The sequence below is a fragment of the Lepidochelys olivacea genome (assembly GCF_965140295.1).
Source record: "Lepidochelys olivacea isolate rLepOli2 genome assembly, chromosome: 8".
In the NCBI taxonomy this organism is placed as follows: domain Eukaryota; kingdom Metazoa; phylum Chordata; order Testudines; family Cheloniidae; genus Lepidochelys; species Lepidochelys olivacea.
The window spans coordinates 12,441,744-12,453,895 of record NC_140418.1 but is presented as its reverse complement, the minus strand read 5'-3'; the positions used below and the strand labels follow the sequence as shown (position 1 = coordinate 12,453,895).

The following is a 12,152-nucleotide window of genomic DNA, read 5'->3' as shown; positions in this document are numbered from 1 at the left end:
AATTTTTGATCAGTGCCTGTTTGTACAGGTGGAATCTAACCATCTTTGTCACCACTACCATTTTGTGAGAGCTTTAAAGAGAAAAAAATCTGTTTGTTATAGTACTTAGGCCCAGGTCTTCTAAGGTATTCAGGTACCTAGCTCCCATTGATTGAAATGAAGATCTGGACTTTAGCGCTAACTTCTGAGGGTAGGAATGAGATAGTTAAGGTATGTGCAGGTCAGTTACAGATGAAACATTAAAAGAAGCTAATTTCACAGGCTTCCAGTGTTAGCTTTTCTTAGTGGCCAGTTTGACCGGGTTTCACTGACCTGACAGAGTAAGACTCTGGAAGATGAATCATAGAATCATAGAATATCAGGGTTGGAAGGGACCTCAGGAGGTCATCTAGTCCAACCCCCTGCTCAAAGCAGGATCAGTCTTCAACTAAATGAACTGTGCCTGGAGAAAAACTCCTTCATCTCGAACAAGGAAGGAGAGGAGGCCTTCTCAGTTTCATCGCTCTTCTCTCCTGATGCGTGGAAGCAGGATCACATTATAATAAATGGAGATTTCTTGTCCACAAATGTGTACACAGTTACTGCAGTTGCATGTGCAAATGAAGCAAATGTTCATGCAAATTGTAAGCTAGTCACCTAACTCGGCTTGTGCACCCGCCTATGGAATTTGCATGTGCCCCCAGGCTCCGTACGTCTAGAGAATTTGCCACACACAAGCTGGCAGTTGAATCATCAGCATAATGTTATGTAACAAAGGGGATGGTTTGGGAGGAACTTGTTTCCCCCTGGCTGATATTGCTTCATGCACATCACTATCTTCTCCTTGTTTTTACTTCTAAAAAATTGTGGGCCAGATCAAATCAGCATAGCTCCATAAAGCAATGCCAGTTCACACTAGCTGAGGATACAGCCCTGTCTGAGCAGTTTTCCAACTTTCTGTTCAGGGGAAATCATGACTTCATAGTGGTTCTTGTGGCTAGACGTGAGAATGTGCCAAAAAGAGTGCTGTATCCTCTTGGCATTTTCTTGTTTACATTGCTGAACCAAAAAACAAAGTATAAGAAAACATACTGATTACATATCCCGAAGGTACTGCAATTCCTGAGAATGCTGTGCACGCCAGCTTCCAAGACGGACTCAAGCCCCCATGGCAGGTCAAAACAGGGACTGGTGAAGCATTGGACCCTTATTGGCAGAGATTATCAGTGCCCCTTTGTGAGAGGGCTTGGTGCCAGTTCTCCATAGATTGGCAGTAGTTCAGCCTTCTGAAGACAGCATCTCTTGATAGTACTGTCCTTTAACCTTCCTTCTTTGGGAAAGTGATTTTGAAGGTTACAGGAAAGAAGCTGTGGTGTCATCTGCCATTTAGGTAGCTCCTTAACCCTTTTCAGTTTGGTTTTGGTTTGAGTATAGAATAAAACGTCACTGGTTTCATTAGTAAGTGGTAGTCACCTGACAGTGGACAAAGATCAGGTGCCAAGAGACAGACCTGCTGACAGACACCTTGCTCCCAGACAGCTAGCTCCTTAACCCTTTTCAGTTTGGTTTTGGTTTGAGTATAGAATAAAACGTCACTGGTTTCATTAGTAAGTGGTAGTCGCCTGACAGTGGACAAAGATCAGGTGCCAAGAGACAGACCTGCTGCATGGGTAAGAGGCCAGTGTCTTTGCAGATTCTGCACCAAGCCAAACCCAGAATGCTAGGGAAAAATGAAGACCATTTGATCACTAAATATTAACATCCATTTATTGGAGAACCACAGCTATTTGTGGAAATGTATTTCCTAAAGTCTGCAGTAGATAAGTCAGTTAGTCCTGTTCTGGTCAAATAGAGAACCATGCAGTGTTGAAAACTTACAAAAACATTTTTTGGGGGAAATGGAAATGAGTCTGATGTGCACTGTCCAAGAGCCTAGCTGTGATTTTCTTCCCTCTGCGTCAATACTGAACCAATGCCCTAGCATCGTACTAGGGCAGTTGTGATGCTGAAGATGCCCTCTTCGAGATGAGACCTAAAGCTTAGGTCCAGACCACTTGTGGTCACTAAAGATCCCATGGAGCTATTTGTAAGAATACAGCCTTGTCAACACTGTTGCCCTGACTGTATTTTAACTTTGGTAATTACATTCTGTTTCCCTAAATGCCCCCCTCAAGTTCTGCTGGATACTACATTTCCATCACGTTCTGCCCTAAATCTGTTGTGTAGCACTGCTGTGAGCTGTTGCATTCCATGGCTAGAGGTGGCTGGAGTTCATTGGTGAATGAAATATTCCCTGTCTCTCTGCTCCACAAGAGTGGTCTGAAGACATATTAACAGGTCAAATTCATCTCTGATGCAACTCCACTGGCTTCCCTGGACTTACATCTAGGGATGGACTTGGCCCATTGCCTCCAAAGTACTTGGAGATACTTGGATGAAAGGTGCTGTACCAGGGTGGCCGAACTTACTGACCCTTTGTTGAGGTTCCTTCCCCACTCTGAACTCTAGGGTACAGATGTGGGGACCTGCATGAAACCCCCCTAAGCTTATTTTTACCAGCTTAGGTTAAAACTTCCCCAAGGTACAAACTATTTTACCTTTTGCCCTTGGACTTTATTGCTTCCACCACCAAGCGTCTAACAAATATATAACAGGGAAAGAGCCCACTTGGAAACGTCTTTCCCCCCAAAATGCTCCCCAAACTCTACACCCTTTCCTGGGGAAGGCTTGATAAAAATCCTCACCAGTTTGCATAGATGAACACAGACCCAAACCCTTGGATCTTAAGAACAATGAAAAAGCAATCAGGTTCTTCAAAGAAGAATTTTAATTGAAGAAAAAGTAAAAGAATCAACTCTGTAAAATCAGGATGGTAAATACCTTACAGGGTAATCAGATTCAAAACATAGAGAATCCCTCTAGGCAAAACCTTAAGTTACAAAAAGACACAAAACCAGGAATATCCATTCCATTCAGCACAGCTTATTTTATCAGCCATTTAAACAAAACAGAATCTAACGCATATCTAGCTAGATTACTTACTAAGTTCTAAGACTCCATTCCTTTTCTGTTCCCGGCAAAAGCATCACACAGACAGAGAGAACCTTTGTTTCTCCCCCCCCCCCTCCAGCTTTGAAAGTATCTTGTCTCCTCTTTGGTCATTTTGGTCAGGTGCCAGCGAGGTTATCCTAGCTTCTTAACCCTTTACGAGGTGAAAGGTTTTTTCCTCTGGCCAGGAGGGATTTAAAGGTGTTTACCCTTCCCTTTATATTTATGACACCCTCTGAGCCACATAAAATAATCTTCAAAGGTTTGAGAGCCAGACGCACCTGCCAGGGCTTGGGGCTTCTGCCCTGTGGCAAGGTGATGCAGCTAGAGGCTTCAGCCCTGTGGGAAGCGCCTGCCTGGGCTTGGCCTTCAGCAAGAGCGGGGCTGAAGCCCCTAGACCCCGCTCCCTGCTGGGCAGAATCCCCTAGCTCCACCATCGCACTGCAAGGCAGAAGCCCCAAGTCCCCCATCCCCTCAGTTTGGTAGGTGGAGAGTGGGGTGGGGGGGCTCCGCGAGCTGCACTTTAACTGTGAAAGAGATGAATGTGACTTGCGAGCTGCAGTTTGACCACCCCGTGCTATGCAGTAGCATTATCATCACTATGTACTGTTACTGTCATAAGTATTGTGAGATCCAGTGTGCTACCCTAACTCCACTGCCTCAGCTCATTCCGCCTGCCAGACTGATGCTTCCCCAAGCACAGACTCGTTCCATTGGCATTCTGTGCTCATGAATGATTTGATGGATCAATATGTTTTTATTGTCAATTTGTGCGAGGTCCGTTGGTAGGTGCTGTGGATCAGGTACCTTTAATTGTTGTTCTGTCAGTTGAGCTTGCTAATTATTTTCTATTTGCATTTGGGGCACAGTCTCTGACAACTGCTGCTTGCCATCTGTCAAAGGAGAAATCCAGGACAAGTGTCATTCGATTTGTTTTATTTCTAAGGTAGTGCAGATAATCTTTCCTGTGTAAAGGGCGCTCTGTAGGCTGTTGTTTTGGCAAAAGCCGCAGACACTTGAATAATGATATTAATACTGTTGGTGACGTAAATAGTCAGGAAGGAAGGCAACACTGATGCATCCATTTTTTTTTTTTTTTTTAGTTTGAATGGTTCTGGTTGTGCACTTTCGTTATGGTACAGTAGCTATTGATGCACATAACAGCTCAAAGGATCTTCCCAATGGTTTGGTTAAAGTGCTCCCAGATGTTACTCCAATATAGATACAATTGACTACATCAGTAGCTAGATAGCTCAGTGCAGTAAAATAACCGTTTTGGCAACCGGACAAGAAAACTCAATCAAGGTAACTTACAGCTGGCAAAGCTGTCCAACCTTAAAGTTCCATTAGAGTCAGGAAAGTGACTCCATCGAATGACATTGTGTCACTTTGTTGTATTTATTCTGTCCCAGTGACTTTCACAGCAAGTGTATGCAGCTTAATAACCAAAGGAAGATATGTTGGCTCTACCAAAAAAATCTGGGGTCTGATGATCAAGCTGTTATCTCTGTCCCTCCTAGGATCAGGAGAAATAAAGATTCTGTATTCAGAACTTTGCTGGCACTTCTATCAGTGTATTAGGCAAACAAGACTCCTGCTCACTCTGCAATAGCAACAGTGGTAGCCATCAAAACATCACCATTTACCAATGGCTACCACACAGTGGTATCTGATGTACTGGTGTTGTTTCTCAGTGTCAGTATAGGGAAATACCATAGTGTCTTAGTTAGCAGTGCTATGTGGTAACTGTGGTCACTTTTTAGTGGAATTTGCTTATTTTGATACACAGTAACACAATTAGCAATGAGGTATCCACATATTTAAATCAGTTAAGAGGAGGAGACATGGATTCAAACATGGTTTGGATCATGGTTCAAATGGGCCCAGTAATCTCAATCTAATGCCTAGAGGGCATTTGTCCACATCCCGTGATGTCTCAACTCAGAGCTAGGTAAGTTCTGTGGTCTCTTTCCATCCTGAATATGACCACAGGTACTGTGGCACAACTGGTAGCCCCTCTTCATCGGAGATGTATGCATAGAATTAATAGAAGGAGAGCTAAAGGTCAGGATGGAGGTGATCCAAAGCTGACTGAAGTCTCTGCAAATCTTTCCATTGATTTTAATGGGCTTGGGAGAGATGTGTGAGAGGTTAACTTGGACACCACTTGCCTGCTCTATTCCTGGGTCTAGGTAGTCTCTTGCTTTCATAAGCACCGGCAGATTTATAAACAAAGTCAAGGGGAAATATCTAAAAACAGCAATGTTGAAAGCTCATGTGCTCTGTAACTTAATAACAGGGCAGGAATCCAAGACCGATGGGACAAAGAGGAAAAACAATAACGTTTTTGCAGTTTAAATACAACTGGAATTTTTATTTTTGAAAATTAAATCTTACCCGAAACCTCACCAAAAATGTGGAACATCCTGTATTTTTGTCATCAGCCTTCAGGAAATATCATAGGTTTTAATGTGGTCGTTCGTGCTGGAACTGCTCACTCCACTCCCCCCCCGCCCCAGAATAATGTTATATAAACTGCTAAATGTGGTGTCTACAGTAATAAGCCCCTCAGAATGTCTCGTTATTGCCATTTAACTGGTCATTAGCAGCTGAAATAGACTGATTTCATATGGATTATGGCTTAAATAATTACCTGACACTCTGAGCCATTAAAAATAGTTAATGAATAGAGGAGGGTTGGGGAGGAGAAAGTGCTGAAATGTGTACAGCCCACATGTTAGCTGGGAGATGGGTTTGCTTCAGTGTAAACTCGTAGTTTAGGTTTTGCTGCATGTGGAATCCAGACAGAGTAATTTAACTATGAGGGAATTTAGCAAAATTGTTTGAAAATTCTAATTTAACATAACTTTGGACAGCAAGTTAATCCCTATACCGATTTTAATGTTCATTTTCACGTTGTCTGTTCTAAATAAGCTGGGGTTCCATTTTCTTTTCCTCTTTTTTTCCCAAGCTAATTAGAGGGAATGGAATTTCAATAGGAGCTGCTTACTTATTAATGAAGGCACTGTGCTCCACGAGAGTTAGAAGCTCCCTAGATTCCTGTTTTACTCATGGACTGTGACCCCCTCTGTAGACTTCAGATAAAATTAGCAAGGCCATTTTTAGAGTTAAAGAAAAGGAAACTCAGGTAATTTAGAGAGAGAAATTACAATAAGAAATAAATTAATTCTCTATTGGGAGAGACTCATTTACCCAGCTACAGTCATTTGTCCATAATATTGGACCATAGTATTGACAAGAACAGTATTGCCTATATTATTGGATGAACAATCAGAACCTTATTTTTATAATAACCAAAAGAGAGGCCTGGTTTACGTGGGGGGCATCAGAAGGGCCGCAGGGATGAGACTGAAAGGAACCCAGTAGAGACAGCAGTTTAATGAAGATTCTTGTACTTGAAATTATGATGACTAGCCATACACACATGAGATTTGGGAAATATACTCATTTCTCAGTATGGGTGTCTACTCTTTGTACAATGTCAAGTTCTTATTGCTTTTCTCTGTCAAGCAGCTGGGTGCCCTGGAGTAACGTGCAAAGTCACTTATTGCATTACATACGGTAGGGTGATCCCTTTTATAGGCAGGCCAGGCTCACACATCTCGTCGTCCTGTTGTAATGGCCAAGTGCCGCTGTAGTCAGTGATGTCTTGTGTACAGTGATTTAACAGGAGTGAGCACGTTTCCTCAGTGTGCCATGATGGGCGGTGAGTGAAATAACCTGGGTTCCCTGCTTTGTCTTTTCTCCAGTGTTCCATGCCCGCCTGCATCACTGCATTCCACGTCACTTGTGCTTTTGACCACAATCTGGACATGCGGACTATTTTAGCGGAGAACGATGAAGTGAAGTTCAAATCCTTCTGCCTTGAGCACAGCAGTGGGGCTACCAAACCTCCAGATGAGGCACGAGCAGAGGCAGACCAAGCCCAGTTGGACTTGGAAAAGGTCACACTGCGGAAACAGAAGCTCCAGCAGTTGGAAGAGGACTTCTATGAACTTGTAAAGCCCTCCGAGGTAGCAGAGAACCTCGACCTAACTGAATCTCTGGTGGATTTCGTTTATCAGTACTGGAAGCTGAAGAGGAAAGCAAATTGCAACAAGCCACTGCTGACACCAAAAACAGATGAAGTGGACAACTTGGCTCAGCAAGAGCAGGATGTGTTGTACCGACGCTTAAAGCTCTTCACACATCTCAGGCAAGACCTAGAGAGGGTGAGTAAACTTCTGGTTTAAGGGCCTACTCTGTTGTTCTACCAGGGCTTCTTTAATATGGGGCAGCGTCTGTTGGAAGAAACTGTCTTCATGTCTTTTGACCTAGTTAGATTTCCTTGACAGTCACTTCCCTTCCACAGTTTGTGTCCACAAAAAAGACCTCAGTCAGTTACACTTCTGCTCTGAGCTGCCTGTTTGTTATCACTGGCTAGAATTCTGCATAATATAGCTATATTACCAGAGCAGAACCCTCCAGTCATCCCACTTCTTATGTTCCCTATGTTTAAGTGTAGGTGTTCCTTTTAAAATATGAACAAAAGTTTGTGGACTTCCCGGGACAGTCCATTTCCTAGTGGACATATACATTCATCACAAAACCACCAACACAATTGGGACAGTTCTTGGCAGTCTCAGCAGAGAGGTCAAAGACTGAATGTGCATGGAGTCCGGACTCTCCTCGCTTCTCCAGATGGGGTCCCCCAGAACAGAGGAGAGGCACGCTGGCAGTGCAGCCAAAAACCAACACTGCAGCTACCCGTTTTGGGGATGAAAGTCCCAATCCTGCTCTCTTTGATCTCCAGGGGCATAGGATTGGACCCAAAATAGAGGTTTCCAGTGTTGGCAATTCAGCACCTTCCACCAGCATGACATTCACATTAAAAACAGAAAGATAATTTACGTAGTGTCTAAAAACAAAACAATAAGGGCAGATAAAATGGTAGACGTGAACTACAAGGCTGGTGGAACTAAGTCTTTCATGGCTTGGTCCAGCTGTCTCCATACGGGGAAATGGGCCACCTCCTCTGGGAGATCTCTGAATGGACAGAGCTTTATGTCACATGCCACCTGGGGTGTATCACATTAAACTCCACTGAGGCAGGTTCACTGCCCATCAGACCATCCCAGGTCCCCTTCACAGGCTGGTGGGCCCATTGTTTGACCTGCGTGTTCTGTGTCTGACGTGAGTTTGTGGAGGAGAGGGAAAACCCTGAGGACTTTTGCCTGGTGGCTTTTTAAGGAAGAATCAATGTCAGCTAAGTTACAATAACAAACAGTTGTGACTGGTCTCTCGCAGTTAACATCGCCTGCTCTCCCCGGTGTGTCCGCTGCTTGCTCGGCTTGTGTATGCAGGCAGCAAAGGGATATTTATAAGAGACCTGCTTTCTGAAGAAACACCAGGCTGCTAGCACACTTAGCTTCTTGTAAATTTCACTTTAATGGCTGCATACAGGCATGCAGCTGACAGAAATAGTAGTGTCAGCAGAGACAGTATGAGCAGGGGGGCAAGGTGCTGGGACAGAGCAGGCAAAAACAGGAAGAGGAAGAAGCAGTACAACACGTGTAGTGAAATGACACAAAATTGGCAGGGGGGAGAGAGAAGGATGTCAAAGCACTGAATGGCTATTGCAAACCACTGTAACAGGAAGGAATAGTGCACAGGAGTAGGGTCATAGAGTTATGGGAAAGGCCTATTAGAACATGGGGTCCATGCCTTGAAAGTACAGAATATAGGCCTTCATGGAGGACGTCTTAGATGCTATGCAGCTTACACAGCTCTGCCAAATTTAAGGTATGGGTTATGGGAGACTCATATGGTACTGAAGGGAAGCTGGACAGAGCTAGAGGGAAACTAGGACTTTGTTTCTTCTGCTACGAACCTTCCCTCCGCCCTATATTCCACACTCCTCCTTGCTGGTGTGTGGAAGGACTGCCCACCTACAACGTGCCAGCCTCTCTTCTCCTTCAGTCGGTGCAACCATCAGTGCTATCCACTCTGCCTGAATCACTCAGCAGAAGAAACAGCTGAGTTCATCTGGGGATTAAACAGAGAGCACAGAACATTTGCGGGCCAGCCCTCAGCCGCAGTTTGGCCTGGTCTTTCAGGAGTGAGAGAGGGAAAGGAGCAGGTTGGCAGAGTGGCACGGTTTGTCCTGAGCACTTAAGAGGGCAGGTGGGATAGGAGGGAAGCAGGAAAAAGCATATTTTAGCTTGTGCTTTGATATTGCCATCTCTCTCAGGCTAAATAGGGATGGAGCTGGTCAGTCCTTGGATGGAAGACCTCCAAGGAAATTCCAGGGTGCAGCAGAAGGTGGTGCTGGTTATTTGGTAGGTGATGCTTCTTGGAGTGGGCCATGGTTGGGAGTGATGTCTTCCTTGTACATCCCTTTATCTACCTCACAAGGCTGTTGTGAGTCTTAGTTAGTGTTTGTTTAGTACTTTGAGCTCCTCAGAAGAAAGGCCCAATAGAAGAGAAGATTATTAATTATTATTATTTTTAGGACAGGGAATGCGTTAGCCTTGAGCTAACCCTGCTCCCGTCGCGTCCATTATGGCTTGGTGCATCAGGTGTAGCTCCATTACTAAGAATGGGATTTTAAATCAGGAACATTCAAAACATCTCAGAAATACTCTCCAGATGCTATTGCTTTCCAGGAACATTGGGCCCACAGATAAATCTTTGCCTAACTGATGTGAAAGCCCAATCATCCAGAAACATATTACAGTTTAATGCAGCCTAAACTGAGCTACTTGCATGTGGAATTTAGACGCCAGCTTTGATCACTCTGGTCTTTCTCTCTGCCTTTATGTGACTCACTTACAGACCGTTCTCCAGTTGGAAGCTCTAGTGGATGCTGAGCTGTCGTTTGAATCATGTGTCTTTTCTACGGAAATATCAATTCTTCTGTCTCCTTACGAATATTGCCAAAATACATCTTCACCTACACTCTCTGTTCCTCCCTCATTGTTCATGCCTGAACTGCCACGATGTTTAGATCAGTGATACACACTTTGTGCTGGGCTCCCTGTACACACCATCAACGGGATGTGGCTGGTACAAAACCCTGCTGCCGAGGCTCAGACTGACATGAGGCAGGGCATCTTTAGGTGCCAGTCAGAGTCCTGAATACCATAGCAGGGCAGTAGCACTAATGTAGTTGAGTTTGAGAGGAGATTTCTGTTTAACAGCTAGTTTGTCTGCATGCTCTAAACTCCACATACATGTGCAGACGGTCTTGAAAACTGTTGTGCATCTTCAGGATCTGGGGTAGGTTTAGTGGTGCAAATTTGGAGTCATTTGGCCCTGGGGTTTCTGAGATACTGAGGTCCTAAAGAAAGGACCTGAGAATAACATTTTCTACTTCTTGTAATGTTTTTTGCACACACCTGGGGCTCAAATTATTGCACTGATCTGCCCCAAACTGGTATCACCTGGTTGGGTTCAGTCTTAGCTGGTGCCCAACACCCACTGCTGCTTCAGAGAAGTAAGATTTAAAAAGCTATTAGGCATCCAAGATAGCTATGCCAAGTGGCTCGAGCGTTGGGCAATGTGCTACAGACTGTGTATGTGCCATGAGGCTGGTGCCGTGATGAGCAAAGGTGTGCACAGGCATGCTTGATCTCAGATGACATCAGGTAGAGATGTTCTTACCGGTGAGGTTGTTAGACCATGGCCTTTTTGTACTGGAAATCCATACAGAAGAATAGAGAGATGGACAAGACTAGGGAGAGTGGGCTAGAGAACCTTGGGATGTAGACTACATGACCTAATAAATATTTGTCATCACTTAACAGCTGTGATTCTAGCACTTTTAAGTTTCCTTTTCAGCAAATTTCCTCTACTGGAATGCCCACGTCTCTGTTCCCGGAATTCTAACAGGATTTTTTTTTTAATCTACTCCAAGTATTGGTCTGTTTAAATCAGCTTCAACAAAAAGCTCTACACTTCCAAGGGGGTCAGGTCGGCATCAGAGTTTGGCCAGGGAGGCAGGAGGGGTGTTGTTTAGTAGTGTAAATAGCAATCTCTAAGCAGAGGCAAATAATGTTTTCTTTCAAAACTACAAAATCATAGAGGAAAGATACTGCCAAACATTTTGATACACAGGTTGCTGAAGGCAGTTGTTTCCCTCATAAAGAAATTTCAGTTTGATGTTTGCTTCAATCCAGAACAAAAAGAAGGGCACATATTAAAATATACAATGTATAAATCACTTCTTTAAATTATAAAAAAAAAAAGAGCAGCTTTCCCTCCTATAGAGTAAGTGCTTCCCAGTTGTCCTGAGGTAACACCAAGGGCCCTAGATGTTTAGATAATCCTGTGTGAGTTTGTAGCTTACAAAGCAAGGGCCTGGCAGTAAAGCCCATCTCATCTCAATACCAGAAAGATGCAGTCATATTGGAGGGAGTTCAAATAAGAGCCACAGAATTGATGAAACGGCTGATTAAAGAGCTAAATATGAATAGCATGGCTAAGCAGTGAAAAAAAGAGGACTGGAAGACCACCTACAATCTGGGAAGGACACAAACGTGCCAAGGGAGGGAATAATTATTTTGGGGGCTGCAAGGGGATATCACTAGAAATAACAGAATCAAATTTAGAAAGGAAATAGGCTGAATATTGGGAAAATTTCCTGGCAGTGAGATCAATTACACTGCGGAATAGTTTTCCCAAGAGAAATAATGGATGCCTCACTGACTGGGACAAACTGTTAGAAAATGAACTGCGGGTAGCAATCATGGACTTGCAAGTGGATGGACTAGATAATTTAATAGGTCTTCTCCATTTCTGTGGTTCTGTTATCTCCCTCTATCCATATTTAACAATTTATTTTTAATATTGAAAAAAAATCATGCCATTAGCAAATGGCCATGATTGTCCTCCTGCATTCAGAGCCTTTGAAAAGCATAATAATTGTTTGAGCACAGGAGCTCTACATCTTTAATTACCTCACTTACAAGCAGTTGTTTTGTTTGTCTAGGCTGTTATTTACAATTCAGATCCTGGAAGCTCACTGTCAGTGTGAAAATTCATGGACATTAATTCATTGGTGAAGCGCAAGCAAATGCAGAGCATGGGGCAAATGTAAATGAAATACATGATGTCTCCCCATTGTG

At 43.7% G+C, this 12,152-nt stretch overlaps 1 protein-coding gene across 1 annotated transcript in view; it reads left to right on the top strand.

Moving 5' to 3' along the window:
• The window catches only part of JADE2 (jade family PHD finger 2), a 148,560-nt gene that overhangs the window by 117,391 nt on the left and 19,017 nt on the right, over positions 1-12,152 (top strand). Inside the window, exon 9 of the mRNA XM_084636516.1 lies at positions 6,798-7,259. Within this exon, the coding sequence (XP_084492642.1) occupies positions 6,798-7,259 (462 nt within the window). The remainder of the gene's footprint in view (positions 1-6,797; positions 7,260-12,152) is intronic.